The 16,382-nt window shown below is 48.5% G+C and overlaps 2 protein-coding genes across 4 annotated transcripts in view; one reads left to right on the top strand and one right to left on the bottom strand.

Annotated features, from left to right (window-relative positions):
* Positions 1-785: 785 nt before the first annotated feature.
* Positions 786-16,100, top strand: LOC137161496 (serine/arginine repetitive matrix protein 1-like). 3 transcript variants are annotated; one of them, XM_067560781.1, is made up of 4 exons: positions 786-1,088; positions 3,108-3,182; positions 5,596-5,635; positions 7,825-16,100. In XM_067560781.1, the coding sequence occupies exon 4, from the start codon at positions 9,808-9,810 to the stop codon at positions 12,274-12,276; it is 2,469 nt and encodes an 822-aa protein (XP_067416882.1). In that variant the 5' UTR covers positions 786-1,088; positions 3,108-3,182; positions 5,596-5,635; positions 7,825-9,807; the 3' UTR covers positions 12,277-16,100. The 3 variants fall into 3 exon arrangements, with proteins under 3 accessions (XP_067416882.1, XP_067416883.1, XP_067416881.1); XM_067560782.1 differs by having other exon boundaries at positions 795-1,088; positions 7,825-9,033; XM_067560780.1 differs by lacking the exon at positions 786-1,088 and adding an exon at positions 1,508-1,953.
* LOC137161497 (uncharacterized) overlaps positions 15,797-16,382 on the bottom strand; it is a 106,048-nt gene continuing 105,462 nt past the window's right edge. Inside the window, exon 14 of the mRNA XM_067560783.1 lies at positions 15,797-15,937. Coding sequence (XP_067416884.1) covers positions 15,875-15,937 — 63 coding nt within the window. The 3' untranslated portion in view covers positions 15,797-15,874. The remainder of the gene's footprint in view (positions 15,938-16,382) is intronic.

Raw genomic sequence — 16,382 nt, 5'->3', positions numbered from 1 at the left:
TCAGAGTTGAATCTACTTACTTTAGTGACAAAAAATAAGTGTTGATACTGTTCACTCTTGTCTTGTTAGCCATGCAGCCCCAATGCAGCTAAGAGAGAGAAATGTAGATCCTGGTCCTTCTTGTGCACCACCAACTGAACTGTTCACTAAGTGCCTGCCAGTTACAGCTCTCCAACCCACTGGAAGCAATAAGCCTGTATAAGGGTCAGCAGGCAGAATTTGATGATGAAAAGGTAACACAAGTATAATGAAGGGTTTAAATTGACCCTACAGAACCTTTTTTTCCATCTGTATATGTAAAAGGTCTATCCACACATTCAATTTTATTGGGCCAGTTCATGCTATGCTATCATCTGATCAGCTATGCAAGTTTCACTCCTGTAAACAGAAGGGGAATCTTGGCTGTCTGGCAGAGGTAGCTCTCCTCCAGCATTTACCCATAATCGGGTTTCAACAGGTGTTTGAGCTCCTCTCCTTTGTCCATTTGGCATTGTTGCCCCCGTATGAATCTATGACAGATTGCTACCTCCTCGCATGCGCTCTCTGCCAGATTTTCGCCAGCTCACCAGGATTGGTGTTCAATGGAAAATATCTAGTTCTAATAACATGAGCAGATTCCTCTCTCATTTCCTCCTATTTTAAACACTCCAGTGGAAAGTGCCTCTCTAACAGTCTTGCCTCTGTCCCCTGCTTGGACAGAGTCACTCCCCCTCCCCCCCCACACCTGGGCCTGTAACATTTAATTGGAGCAGCATTCACAGGGGAAACCCGCCCGCTGCCACATCTGACACGAGGGTCACGGGAGCGTTAGCGTCCCTTGGCTGGCCAGGCCACGCGCCCCTGGAGTCCCAGCCCACCTCAGTGACATCACGACGTAGGTCCCCGGCGCCCGCGCGCATTCCAATTTTTCAAACGCCCGTTCCAGAGTGAGGGTCTCGGGCGCGCGCCGGGGGAGGCTGACGAACGGCTCCTCCCCGCCCCCTCGGGCGCTGCTCACCATGTCGGGCAAGGAGCCGCGCCACCAGCAGCACCAGACCCCAGGCGCGAGACCGAGACCGGCGCGAGACCCGGAGGCCGCGCGGCTGCAGGTTGGAGCGGAGCCGAGCCCCTCATCCCATTCCCGCGCGCTGGAGGGGGGGGGCAGCCAGGAGGCCTCGCCATGTCACGAGCCCTGGGGCTGGTGGGCGCTGGCGAGGGAGCGTGTTTCTGTGGGCCGCGGAGAGGGGAGGATCGCGCCGCCGTGGTTCCGGGCGGGGGAGCGGTGCATGCTGGGACGGGGCTGGGAGTCACCACCACTACCATCCTCACTCCGGCCAGGGCCCTCGCTTGGGCGCTGACAGGAGGGCGGGGTTTACGGGGCTCGGGACCTTCCCTAATGCCGGGCCCCGCCCTTGAGCATCGCAGGTTCGCTGATTTTATCTTAACTGTCACGCTGCGTGCGGTGCGTGTGACGCACTGGCCCGGCTCGCGCGACGTCGCCGCCGGGCCGCGCGTGAATCCCCCCTCCCCGTGGAACGGAGAGAGATCCTGCCCCCTCCCTCCCCCGGCCGAAAAACCCTGGACATCGCTCGTGGGAGGAGTCCGGCACCACACCTGGCCCTGCTCCACGTAGCTGCCTCTCTCTGAAATCTCGCGATACTTAACGCCGAGGTCGGGGTGGCGGTTCGAGAGCCGTTAGGCTCGTGGGCCCCCCGCCCTCTTGCGCGAAGCGAACCTGCGCTGCCCCTCCCCCTCCCCCGGCTGGGCCTGTGACGGGCCGGGCCAAGAGCCCCGCGCGGTGCCGAGACCCCGAGCCCGGGTCAGCGGCCTGCGCCCCCTCGCCTCGCTGGTGGCCGCGCCGCGGAGCGGGGCCTCCCCCGGCGCTGCACCCGCAGGGTCCCTCGGGCTCTGAGGCGGCCCCGGCTGCGGGAGAAGCATTGGCCCGAGTCTGTCCACGGGCCGCGGCGGTGTCAGGTCAGCAGCTGCGCCGCGCGGGGAGCCGTGGCCGAGGGGAGCCGGGAGGACACGTCAGTGCCAGCGGGGCTGCAGGCCCGGCTCAGCGCTTCTGGCCCGGCTCGGCTCTGTCCCCTGCCCGCCGCATGGGAGTGGCGGGTCTGAGTTGACCGTCAGTGGAGATGTTGTAAAAATTAAACGTTTCCCAAACCTAGGACTGATGGGAAATGGCCCAAGGGCTTTGCTTATGTAAAGCGGCAAGAGCCGGTAAAACCTGTGCCTTGCCTCATTTGCAGCACGGACATTTCAGCACCTCACCTGCATCCCCCCCACACATTACAGTGATGTCCTCTACATCAGCGGGAAGCGTGTAACTTACGTCCTGCACCCAGATTCAGAGCAGGAAGAGGCTGCTTTAGCTTAGCGCCAGAAAAAATTCTGCAGTGTGCCTTCTGGACGTAGCCCCTTTTATTGAAAATGAATCAGAGCTGCAGCCTCCTCACTCCTAAAGCAGTGATCTTGTTATGAAAACCTAACTCCAGATTTGCAAAATTAAAGACGAATAACCGTTGAGGCTAACTATTCTGTTGTTTTGTACAATTTTGCTACTGAAATAAGTGGCGTGCTGAATATTAAAAGGAGTTTCTGCTAACAAATGCTTGCTTTCTTTGTGACTGCAAATCTCAATCTTTCTGTACCTCAGTTTTCCACCTGCATAATGGAAATGATGCAGCCTATTGTTAACAGATATGTTGTGAGGCTTGGTTAATTAATGTTTGTAAAACAGTTGAGATGCTTGGTGCTATAGAAAATGTTGTTAAAACCAGACCCTCAACATTTAAAAAATATACAATTAAAATGGAAGAGGACTGTTATTAAGTACACATATTTTGGAAGAAATGTGAAATCAAAGTATAAAGTAAAGTCTTCCAACAAAGTGGTGGTACCCTTGTGTAAAGCAATGGTTCTCAACCTATTTTCCATTATGGGCCTGATATGCAGCTGTGTGTGTGTTATGTGGGCCACATCCACACAATATATATACTACCTGTACGGCCCTGAGGATGTCACCTGAGCCGCAGGTGTACGCTGATTGGGTCGCAAGTGGCTGAGGATCACTCGTGTAGTTATTTATGATGGTCTTTGTCTTTCCTTTTAAAAAAAAACTCCAACAGGAGGAGCTAAAGTCTCTTGAGCAGATGCATTCATCTTTGAGAGCCCTCCATCAAATGATTGCTTCCTGTAATGAGGTAAATTTCATACACATTTACAAAGTACAATGAATATAAATTCTCTCTGCTGGTGGGGTGTAATAAAGACTATTCTCACTCTACAAATATTGTGGATTATGTTGATGTTAAGAGGTTTGATGGGCTTTTTTTTCAGTGTGATAGCTGAACACATCCTCACATATTTTAAGGGCCCCTTAGGAAGGGAGGAATCAAATGCTCAAAGTTCATAAAAGACTTCAGTGGCATCTAACAAAGCAATGATTATCAACTTGAGGGGGATAGATGAACATATGACATTTATAGGAATTACATTTTATCAGTACAGTATTTCTAAATGTATACTTTATTTTTCTTGGTGGCTATTGGTAGGTGGGGATTGGCAGTATGTAAAACCACGATTTAATTGCTTCAGGCATTTATTGGTACACTAGAGTGCAAACAAGTTTGAAACATGAAAACAGGGCTGGTCCTTGAGTTACTTGCACTAATCTTTTCATCACTGCAACCCTGCACCTGAATCCAGTTTTTAGGTTACACTTCTTTAGCTCTAAATAATAAAACAATGCCTATGAGACTGTACGTACCCTAGCACTAGTTGTACAACAAAATCCCAACATTTATTAAAATAATCATTCAGTTGGAACTCAGGCAGCCAGTAACCTACCCTAAATAGATAAATAAAATAACACCCTCCCCACCTTCTTTTCATGCCTTCTGAGAAGCATAATTCAGCCCTCTCCACATACCACATCAAACCATTTCTTGTAGCATGCCCAGAAGGTCACTGGGTTTTGGCTTTTTATCAGGCCAAAGGGGCAAGTTCCAGAGTCCTGCATGTTGCTCATCAGGAATTAGTCAGCTGAAGTTTTGGTTGTAAAACACTTATTTGTTGTAACCAAAACTCTTCATGAGAACACATCAGTTTTGTCTGGGCCAGGATGGAATTTCTAGTTTGAGAGAGAGACTCACTCCAGTCTAGTCATGAAATGAGTGGTTAAGGCACTCACCTAAAAGGTGGGAGACAGGCTCAAGTCTGTGCTCTGACTCAGGCTGACTTGAACCTGGGTCTTTACATCCCAGGTGAGTGCCTTTACTACTGGGTTATTGGCTATTCTAGGGTGGGTGTCTTTTTCATGAAAAACTTTAAACTCTCTCTATTTTGACCTGATGCAGAATGGGAAATTTTTGAAATCTTGACAGATTTTGCAGGACAGGAAGAGTTTCCCATTCAGCTCTAGTCCTGGTATCCTCACTGAACAAACCCTTGGCAGTCTCCTCTCTCTCGTAACAAGGGGTATCTAACTTGAGAGTGTCTGCTGACCACAAATGTAGCAGCATAGCACAAGGAGGGGAGGTCTATTTAGGTTTTATAAGTCATAACCCAACGTAAACTGTATCTGGAGACCAATGGACCACCAGTGCGGAGTACTGGTGTCATCTCAGTGAAACTCCCTGCTCAGTAAGCAAGCAACTGTATTCTGCACTAGTTTCAATCGCCAACAAGTTTTTAAATATGACTTTACTGGTTTGAATACTTTCAAAGTGACAAAACCACTGCAGAACTCACTACAACTAGCAATTTTTAAGTGTGGCTTAGCATTGGAATGGAATCTAGAGCTGGAAAAAATGTATTAGGTCATCTTGTCCATTTTTCTGGCGATTGATATATATACACCACTATTTTATAAGTTACTAGTGAATTGCAGGTAAGGATGAAAATACTTTTAGAACTGAACTGAGCTAAGAGTTAAAGAGGGCTTTTAGCCCATACAATAAGCATCACGCTGGGAATTTTCCCAGGATAGGGCTTCTTGGATTGCTCCGAAACAAGTTGCAGTTTTTATAAAAATTCTTTTCATCCTGTAAATGTCTGCTGGTGTACAGAGTTCACTAGAGGTTCTCTGGAACATGTCATAATGCAAGAATTCTCATACAACACCTGTCTATTCTGATCTCTGTGATGTACCGATGATACTCTAGTCTCCACAGCACTCACTGGAGCATTGGACCAATTGATCTTCTATGGGGTAGTATGCTACCGGGCTTGTGTATTCGCGAATTTGTTTTTGTTATATAAACATTAGCAAGCATTATACAGACTCCTAGTTTATATTTTGGACTGAATTTTAGAATTGCTTGAAGAACCTACTAGCAAAGGAAGGATGTCTTTTAAAAACAAAATGCCTTTCTTAGGAAAAGGTTTGATCACGCATTAAAGCCATGACTAAATCCTGTCTTATCTGATTTATTTTTCTTGCTGGCTGAAAGGCTGTTTTGAAAAGTGACTCACCTAACCTAGTATGGGATGGATAGGCAAGGTTTCCTATTGGTGTCATAAAAATTGTTGGGATATTTAAGCTTAACTTTCCAAAACTTGAACTGATGGAATGACTGTTACTTGTGCTTTTTTTTTTTTCCCCCCCCTAAACAGACCATAAATTCTCTTGTCCAGAACAACAACACACTAACAGGTTAGTATTATGCTACTGAGATTTATTTTAAAATGTGCATAGAGGGCACTACTTTTCTAAAAACTAGGAGGTTCTTTGTTAAAAGCTTAGGATACATCTATGCTGCAATTAAAAACCTGTGGCATCGAGTTTCAGAGCCCCAGTCACTTGACTTGGGCTAGTAGGGGGTCAGGCTGCAGGACTAAAACCAGCAGTGTAGACATTTGGGTCAGGCTAGCATCTTGGGTTCTGAGACCATGGAAAGGGGGTGTATCTCAGAGCCTAGGCCCCAGCCCAAGCCCAAATGTCTACACTGCTATTTTTAGCCCTGCAGCCTGAGTCTTGTGAACCTGAGTCAATTGACCTAGGTGTGCTGCAGGTCTTTCATTGTAGTGTAGATGTACTCATAGTGAAACAATCTGAAATCATGCTTGGTCTCTCCTGTCATGTGTAAAGGCTTTTTAAAAGACCTGCTAGGGAATTTCTACCTCCAGCTATTTTCTCACTTTTAAAAAACAGGTTTTACAAAACCTAATAGAAATGTGCTTGTGACTTCTAATGTCAGTAAACAGTTTTTGTTTGACAGGTATATTTAAATACATGCATACAACTTAAACAGTGCAGCATTGTGCCAATGCTTTACCTGCGATCTGTGAGCTTTATGTGGTCCCGGAATGTGTTTCTTGTGGCTCGTGTGTCTCCTTCTGAATGGAAATGCTGTGTTTCACAGAAGTGTTTTCGGGCAGCATTTGACAATTCCTTCCTTTCTCCCTTTGCTGCCCAGTGCCAATGAGACTTCCACTGCTCCTGGCTCCACCAGTCAGCAGAAAGCAAAGTTGTGCTTGGCTCCTGGCTGCACAGCTAAATTGTGCTCTGGGAATGAAGAACCAAAACTATTGGCTAGGAGGAATGGAATAGGGTCAGTGAGAAAGGGCAACAGAAGGGCAGGGGAGAGGGAAACAGAGTGGTTAGAAATTGTGAGAAAAACAAAAGAATGAATAATGGAGGGGGGAAATAGAGAAGGTGAATTTTAGGAATGGATGTAAATAGATGGAGAGGAACACTTTGATTCAAGAGACTCAGGGGAAAGAAGGAAAAATAAAAGGCAGAAGAGAGAATGGAAGAGAGCAAGTAAAAGAATAACATCCAGGTTAAAATAAACTGTATTTTTCATGTTCAGTTAACATCCATCAAGCGGAAGAATGCAAATGAACCTATGCAAAAAAGATATGGCTGTTGGCTGTATCACAAAACTGACTGTTTTTGCACTTAATTGATTATGGACAAGAACAATAAAAATTAGATTTGAAAATTTTCAGTTTTAATAATCTAAGATATTAATGCTACAGGTAAGGACCCCTGTTTAATAAAAATTATAACCTTACCATGTGCATTTAATCATGCACCCTCCACTCAGCTATAGCTGTTTTTTCCTCTGCAAATGCTAGTTCTCTAAATATTCACAAAAAAGTTTGACTTAAAAATCAGAAATTCTAGTTTTGTGGGAAATTAAATTTGCATTTTGCATTTACAGGTGGTTGATCTGTTACTTTAGTTCTTGGTTGGTACTAGGAGTTTAGTTTTAGTGCTAAAGTCTCTTAAGTTTTGTTTTAATGTGCAATTATGTGGACTTGAATAAAACCTCTCCTTATGAGAATCTGAAGTTTGAAGTGTAGGTGACAACTTAAACTCCCCTTTCTAAGAAAAGTATCTAAAATCTCAAAAGTAACAGTAATCTTTACTGATACTATTACAGTTACCTAATGTTAATTCTTTTTACTAGGGCTTGTTGAATAGTTTTTTCCCCCTCCTCCGGATACTGCAGCAGGGTATTAAGCCTTTGGGCATAATCTGCATAACAATGCTCTATGTTAATGCAGACTGATGCTTCAAAACAGGTCAACACACTAATAGTCCTTGTTTTATAACTCTTGGCCTTACAGTTAGTGGTTCACTTATTAGTAGCTAAGCACAACAATAGACTGTTGTTTGTTTAAAACAAGTCTGTAACCTTTGTTCTACATTTTAGGCACAGTGACTCCTTTTAATAACTTGTTTCTTTACTAATCCATTTTGAAAACTTGCATGTAGGTGTGGCAGTCGCATTCTAAATGCTGACTCTTTTCTCTAGTCTTAGTTAATTTGAAATACAGCACTAGGAAAATAAATATATATACTTTATTTCCATTAAAAAAATTTCTCTCTTTTAGACATGAATAAAGGCTGGCAGATTTTCTTCACTGGACACAAAGGAGATTTAAAATAATCTATTTCGAACTCCTTATACTATATTTTGAATGTGTTTTTAAAAATAAAAGGCACAAGTTTGGAAATCAAATTAGTTATCTCAAAGTGGAATCATGCTAAACCCTCACAGAATTGTTTCAGTGATTCAGCTGGATTGAACATATTGACAACTGCAGGCCTGGTGACCAACCATGCACAACATCTTGGAACGGAAAACATCCCATCAACTGTAGAGAAGATAGGAGTGATTTTTATATTGGACTTGAAGTGGCTTAACAACAAACGCACTTTAAAGTAGTGGACTGATTGCAGCCTCATTTTTGTTATTTCTTAGTGTGTCTTATAGCATGCTTAATTTTTAACTCCTGTCTTGAGGTCTACTGGTTACATTTTTGTTTAAACAAATACGCACAGATGACCTTTTTGTATTAAAATACTCTGGCTCTCCAGGTACTCCCTTTTTCTAATTGAAACTTGCAGTGCAGTTGTTTCCCACACCTATGGTAATGCTTGATAGCTATGGAGATTACTGATGGTAGCAGTTCTCTTCAGCATGTTGTGTTCTGTCCTTAGGATATTCTTTTTGGTGGTATGAAGTACTAACGGCAGTGAGTGTGCTTTGAATGAATATTTGTGTAGGTATGCAGCGATGATCATATCAATATACAGTAACATGTAGCACCACCCCTACTCTTTCAACATTGTAAAGCCATGACAAGTGTTATCCATACATAAAATGCATGCAAGTTTGGTAAAGGGGGATGGAGATATTAGCTAAACTTGTTCTAAGAATCACAGCTGTCAGATGGGTAGGAAAACAAAGATGATAGTCTGTCAATTTCACTGACGTTACATTTCCTAAAGAATCAGAGGAATCATCTACATTTAAGTATTTAAGACTCAATGATCAATTTAAAGTATTATCTTTAATATCTCACTCATGCTGGATAATAAATTTCTGTGGATGTTTCCTCCTGTTCTCTGATCCCTCACAGAGAGGTAGGTCTTTACTGCAGTGATTGGAGGCAGCAGAACTGTCAGTCAAGGAAACAGTGCCTAAGGGGACCCACTCATCAACTGACAGCCTCTAATTATTCTGCCTCCAAGTAGGTATATCATGACAGCTGTGAATTGCTTGCCTTCTTTCAGTAAAGAAACATTATTTAGCTTGCTTTCTGTGTTTTTTAAGTCTGCTCTCTTTCTTCTGCTGGTCTCTCCCCTCACAGTGCTAAGTGTTCTACTCTGCCACAAGAGCTAGTGTTTGGTTTGCAAAATGGTTGATGAGAAGTAATGTAAGAGCCCACTTGTACTTGAAGTGCAAAGTGTCCCCCAACATGACAAAATAAGCTTGATGCATCCATTAAAAAACAAACATAGCTGAAATTCAGCACATTTAATATAGTGTATGCTTAGAAACTTGAAATATTGATTTACATATAGTTTTGTCAGTCATTTCTATATGGAAGATTTTACATTAAGAACTACATGTTTTAAAGTGCTTCTAAATGCTTTCCAGTGCATTTGACCAAATGCCCATCAGTAACCTGTCTGCCTTCTTTGATTAAGTGAAATCTAGTGTTGCATCCAAGTCAGTGCTTAGCTTAAACCAGACTAGGCTATTCTTCGAGTGATTTCTCATTTCCATTCCACTACTGGTGAGTGCACGCCACCGTGCACGGTTCCTGGAGCTTTTTTCCCCTTAGCAGATCCCGTAGGGCCCGCTCTGTTGTCCGCTGGAGTCCCGTGTGCGTGCTGTGGTATATGAGGCACTGCCAGCTCTGCACCCTCTCAGTTCCTTCTTTCTGCCCGTGAGGGTTGCTGGAACTAGCCTTGCTCTTCGCAAATACCATTTCCCATTGTTTGAAGTTTGTTACTTTTAATACCTTAGTTAAGTAGTGTTAGTTTAGATAGATTAGAAGCCCTGAAGGGCTTAGGGTGGCCGGGCCATGCCTGGGTCACCTGACTTTAAGTCGGGTGCCTCTGGTGGAAAGGCTTTTCCTCTCAGCAACCCCCATGACCACTGCTTTAAGTGCTTGGGGAAAGAGCATAGAAGAGAAAAATGTAAGATCTGCAGGGCTTTTAAACCGAGGACCCAAAAGGACCAAGGTATTCAGTTAAAGGCCGTGCTAATGGAGGCAGCGCTCCGCCCGGCCTCCGAGCCACCCCGATCCACCTCGGTGCCAAGCGTGTCCTCGGTGCAGAGTGCACCCCCGGCACCAACATCGACTCGGTGCCGAGAGGCATCCCCGGCGCCGGGGAAGAAGAAGCGGCAGCGCACAGAGCGCAGACACTCCCCTGCACCGCCGGTAAGGGCAGGGTCGAATGTGGAGATGCACCAGCCACGGCACGTCGAGTCCTCTTTGGTGCCTGCATCTCCGAGCAGGGAGCCTCTCCCGACTCCTAGGAGTGGGGGAGTGCCCCCGTCGACACTGGAGGCTTTTCAGGCGGCAAGGGCCCTGCTGGCTTTGCTTACACCACCTCTGCCCTCCCCTCAGCTGAGGGAGAAGGGGCTGGTGTCCCAGGGCAAACCCACGTTGGGTCCCCCCGAAGGGCGGTGGAGACCCCCGGCAGGGGTGGAAAGGTCTCCCGCCGAACAGCCATCAGGGGTAGAGCGAGGACGCTCCCAGTATACCTGGTCGAGCCAGTCCCCCCTTCGGCACCGAAGTCGGTCCCCGACACTGGAGGCAGTGCAGACAAGGCGGCACCGGGACAGTTCCCATTCTCAATCCCCGGTACCAAAGAGGTTGCTTGCAACGAGGCGGCGCAGAACCCGGTCACCTTCAAGGGAACGCAGAACCCAGTCACCGGAGTCTGGTTCGGCACCGCGAAGCTCCCAGCGGCACCGCTCCCGTTCTCCTAAGGGCAAACGGCACCGAAAGTCGTCGGTGCCAAGACGGCGTTCAACGACATCAAGCTCTTCGGAGCACACCTCCGCTTGCCAGCACCGATCACGGAGACGGCGGCGGTCTTCGTCGTCATCCACGTCGGAGGTATCAAGAGGACGGTCCCCAGCACGGAGCGGCACCAAGGGCCAGAGGCGGGCTCGGCACCACCGCTCCAGTGGCTTGGGGTCCCGAAAGGGGGGCAGCCGTGGGGACACTCATAAGGCCAGCCGACACCCCCACGAGACACCTCAGCTGATGCCGCAGCCAGCCCCTGGTTGGCCACGGGGTCAATGGCCGCAGCAATGGCCTTATTGGGGCCCATGGTGCGTCCAGATGGGACCAGGGCCACAGTCCGTCCTATCATTGGGGGTTCAGACTGTGCCTCCCGCACTGGACAAAGCTCATAAAGACCATGCCTCGGACGAGGAATCGGACCCGGGGGAAGGACCCTCCACGGGTGCACCCGGTCGTCAGGGGGGGGATCAGGCACAGGTCGCACCTTGGCAGTCCTCCTCCCCAGACGAAGCAGCCTCCAGGGACCATATGGCGCCACTGAGAGATTTCAGGGCGCACCAGGAGCTGCTTAAGAGGGTGGCCTCTAACTTACGGCTGGAGGTCAAAGAGCTAGTGGAGGACGATGATACCCTCTTCAATGTGCTGGGGGCAGAGGCCCCAGCAAGGGTAGCTCTACCCGTCCATGACAGCGTCCTTAAAATTGCCAAGGCCTTGTGGCAAACCCCCGCCTCGGTTGCCCCTACATCGAAGGGGGCCGAGAAAAAGTATTATGTGCCAGCCGAGGGGTTTGAGTTTCTGTTCACTCACCCAGCCCCAGGAACCCTGGTAGTAGATGCGGCCAACCAGTGGGACAGACAAGGTCATCCAGGGTCCACTCCCAGAAACAAGGACAATAAGAAACTGGACTTGTTTGGGAGGAAGGTTTATTCAACGGCAGCCCTGCAATTCAGGATTGCCAACCACCAGGCCCTACTGGGCAGGTACAATTTTAACTTGTGGGACTGCCTCAGACGGTTTGCTGAGGCCCTGCCCCAAGACCAGGCTGCAGACTTCGCCATTGTCCTAGATGAAGGAATCTCAGTGGCTAGGGCAGCACTACAGATGTCCCGTGATGCTGCAGACTCGGCGAGTAGGGCAATGGCCTCTGCCATCGCCATGAGGCGGTGCTCGTGGCTGCAGTCCTCAGGGCTGTCGCAGGAGGTGCAGCAGTCCATTCAGGACCTCCCCTTTGATGGGTCGGGCCTGTTTTCAGGTCAGACTGATGCGAAGCTGCACAGTCTTAAAGATTCCAGGGCCACGCTTCGCTCCCTGGGCCTGTACACGCCCCAGGCTTCCAGGCAGCAGTCGCAACCTCATATGCAGCAGCAACCAAGGCCCCTGCCTAGGCCCTCCCAGCCCTACAGGGGCAGTGACAGAAATAGGGGGTTTAGAAGGCGAAATCAGCCCCCTAGCTCATCCTCAGCCTCCCAGCAGGGTCCCCCCAAGGGATCGGGCAGTCAAAAAGGGCAATTTTGATGGTGCACCCGAGGGTGGCGCCCTACCACCTCCCTGGATCCGCCCCGCCCCTTCCTAGATAGATTAAGGCCCTTCCACGCAGAATGGGCAAGCATCACGTTGGACCATAGGGTCCTCGGAATAGTCCTTCGGGGCTACGCACTACAATTTATATCTACCCCCCTTGCAATCTCCCCCATCCCTCTTTAGGGACCCCTCTCACGCGCAACTCCTCTTGCAGGAAGTGGACACCTTCCTTAACCTAGGAGCGGTGGAAATGGTCCCTCAAGGCAGAAGGAGGCAGATGTTCTATTCGAGGTACTTCCTCATCCCCAAGGCAAAGGGGAGTCTGAGACCCATATCAGACCTGCGTCTAAACAAATACATCAAACGACTCAGGTTTCGTATGGTCTCCCTAGCCTCCATTATCCCTTCCCTGGATCCAGGAGATTGGTATGCCGCCCTCGACCTCGAGGACACATACTTGCATGTGTCTATCCTCCCCAGCCACAGGCATTTCCTCCGTTTCACGGTGGCTGGTTCCCATTACCAATTTATGGCCCTACCCTTTTGGCCTCTCATCGACCCCCAGGGTGTTTACCAAATGCAGTAGTGGCTGCCCACCTGAGACAAAGAGGTGTACAGATCTTCCCCTACCTGGACGACTGGTTGATCGGGGCAGGTCCAATGTGCAGGACAGTGTGACCCTCACTTGCTCCACATGCAGCAGGCTGGCACTGCTCATAAACGAGCAGAAGTCCACACTAGCCCTGGTGCAGTCCACAGAATTCATCAGGGCCATGCTGGACGCTTCCCAGGCCAGAGCCTTCCTTCCTCAACCCTGGCTCGAGGCGATGGCCTCGATCATTGCCCAAGTGCACCGGTGCCCCACGACAACAGCCAGGCACTGCCTACAGCTGTCAGGCCACATGGCGGTCTGCATGTATGTAGTTGACGCTAGCTCGCCTGAGACTGACCGCTTCAGGCGTGGTTGGCCTCAGCATATGTGCCGAGCAGGCACGCCGTGGACCGGGTGGTCACAGTTCCCCCGCCAGTCCTACCCTCTCTAAATTGGTGGCGGACTCCCAGGGCAGTGATGAGGGGCGTCTCATTCAGAGACCTGGTCCCGTTGGTCATCCTAATCTCCGACGCTTCGGATGTGGGATGGGGAGCCCACATCAGTGCCAACGTAGGCACTCAGGGGCTCTGGTAGGGGGAGGAGAGGTGCCTGCACATCAACGTGAAGGAGCTGAGGGCCATTCGCCTACCATGCAAGGTATTCCTCCGATTCCTGTCAGGCAGAGCGATGCAGATGCTGACGGACAACACCGCAGCCATGTTTTACATAAACAGGCAAGGGGGGAGTGTGCTCCTCGGCCCTCTGCGAGGAAGCTATCAGTCTGTGGAACTTTGCCATGAGGCACAATTTTCACTTAACTGCCTCTCACCTCCCGGGAGTGAGGAATGATGAGGCGGATCACCTCAGCAGGTTGTTTTTACCCCACCACGACTGGTCGCTGCACCTGGAGGTAGTGACTATGATCTTCCAGATCTGTTCCCCATCTGGACCTATTTGTGTTGGCCTGGAACACTAAGTGCCCAAAGTTCTGCTCGCTCCAAGGGCGCAAGGCCGGATCGATATTGGACGCGTTCATCGACTGGGACGGGAACCTTCATGTACGCGTTTCCTCCCATTCTGCTTCTGCCTAAAGTTCTCTTGAAAATCAAGAGGGACAAGGCGGATGTCATGCTCATTGCCCCGGCCTGGCCGAGACAGCACTGGTTCAGCAGGCTGCTAGACCTTTCGATCGCCCCGCCCATGGGGCTCCCAAGATGGCACGATCTTCTCTCCCCGGACCATGATCGTCTGTTGCACCTGGAGCTGGACTCCCTACACCTCACGGCCCGGAGGTTCTGTGGCTGACGGAGGGAGAGAGAGCCTGCTCGGCACAAGTCCAACAAGTCCTGCTGGGCAGCAGGAACCCTTCAACACAGGTCATGTATTGGGCTAAGTGGAGGCGGTTTACCTGTTGGGCGGAGTCCCAGGGTATTCTGCCAAGCCCCTCTCCTATTCAGGCGATTCTGGAGTACCTGCTCCAGCTAAAGCTCCAGGTCTGGCGCTGGCCTCGTTGAAGGTTCACTTGGCGGCCATTTTGGCCTTCCATCAGCCGCTAAAGGGGAGATCCCTGTTCTCCCATCCCATGTAAGTTAGGTTCCTCAGGGGGTGGAGAGGCTTTACCCACAGGTCCGTGACCCGGTGCCTGCCTGGGATCCTCAACCTGGTCCTCTCAAGACTCACACGGCCCCCCTTTGAACCCATGGCTTCATGCCTTCTGTTCATCTTTTCATGGAAGGTAGCCTTTCTGATGGCCATTACCTCAGCTAGAAGGGTCTCTGAGATTAGGGCCTTGACCTCGGAGCCCCCTTATACAGCATTCTATAAGGATATGGTGCAGTTGAGGCCGCATCCAGCCTTCCTGTCCAAGGTGGTTTCCCAGTTTCATTATAACCAAGATATTTTTCTCCTCATGTTTTTTCCCAAACCTCACGGTTTGGAGGAGGAGAGGAGATGGCATTCGCTGGACGTGAGACGAGCCCTGGCCTAGTACATCAAGAGGACAAAGCCATTCCAGAAATCGACGCAGCTCTTTGTCGCAGTAGCGGACCGGATGAAAGTCTCACCTGTCTCCACCCAGCGCATCTCCTCATGAATTACATTGTGCATCAAGTGCTGCTATGAGCAGGAAAGGGTGTCGCTTCCGGAAACCATCACAGCGCACTCAACCAGAGCTCAAGCCTCGTCTACCGCCTTCCTGGAGACAGTGCCCATGCAGGACACCTGGTTGTCGGTGCATATCTTTGCAGCCCACTATGCCATCGTCCAGCAGGCGAGAGAGGATGCTGGATTTGGCAGAGTCGTATTGAGGGCAGCTCACTGGTAACTCCAGCCCACCACCAAAGGTATGGCTTGTTAATCACCTATAGTGGAATGGACATAAGCAATCACTCGAAGAAAACAAGGTTACTTACCCGTAACTGATGTTCTTCGAGATGTGTTGCTCACATCCATTCCACAACCTCCCCCCATTCCTGGTGCCGGAGTTGGCAGAAAGAAGGGACTGAGAGGGCGCAGGGCCAGCAGTGCCTCATATACCGCGGCATGCGCTTGAGACTCCAGGGGGCAACATTTGATTTCATTGTTCTGCTTGCAAGAGCTCACAATGAGAAATTATCATAGATTTTATCGCATCAGTATAAACTGCAACTACAAAAGCACCATCTGTTTCACTGGGGTATATTCTAACAATTAACCTTGCTGTTCAATTAAAGATTAGGAAGCCAGCCAAATTGTACAGTAATTGATCTATTTTCATTAAACAAATTTATCATCTGTTTTAACTATTCTGTGATTAAAGTGAATGGCAATACTCCTATTGTCTTCAATGAGATAAAGATTTTGACCTGTAGGAAGTTAAATTACATTCACTATAGCGATTTCATTTTATATAAGTAGAAAGTGAAATCACACAAAGTATGCAGTTTGTAGCACAAAGATCTACATAAAGCTGAAATTTGATTGCTTTAGGGAGTTTCTGTATCTTAGTCATCTTTTTCCACTTTAGAAAATGGAGTCTTCTTTGTCCAGATAATTAGTCCAGTAAGTAATTGCTGATTTAGCTTCCTGAAATTAAAAAAAATTGTATAAGATCATAGATGTATAGGTTTATAACTGTATTGAGGTATTATACTACATACATTATTAGTCTGAGTAATCAACATTTTTGGTTTTAATAGCTTGTCATACCATGCCTTAATACTTGATACAAATAAACGTTATAAAATAATTGGTTCTTCTTCAAGTGCTTGCTCATGTCCATTTCAATATTGGTGAGGTTCCCGGAACATTTTCCCCCCAGCAGACCCCATAGGGTCAGCTCTGGTGCCCCTTGGAGGGCCGCGCGCATGCCATGGCATATGAGGCACCACCGACCCTACGGCCCCTCAGTTCCTTCTTTCCACCTGTGACGGTTGCTGGAACGTCTCTTGCTTCTCACAAGTACCATTCCCATTGCTGAACTTTGTTGTTGTTGCATAGTTAGTTAAGTGTTAAGTACTGTTAAGTAGAG

This window comes from Emydura macquarii, unplaced genomic scaffold (genome assembly GCF_026122565.2).
Source record: "Emydura macquarii macquarii isolate MOO-44397 ecotype Brisbane River unplaced genomic scaffold, CSIRO-AGI_Emac_v2 contig_2308, whole genome shotgun sequence".
Taxonomy (NCBI): domain Eukaryota; kingdom Metazoa; phylum Chordata; order Testudines; family Chelidae; genus Emydura; species Emydura macquarii.
The sequence above is the reverse complement of the archived record's forward strand: the minus strand, read 5'-3'. Positions and strand labels throughout refer to the sequence as shown.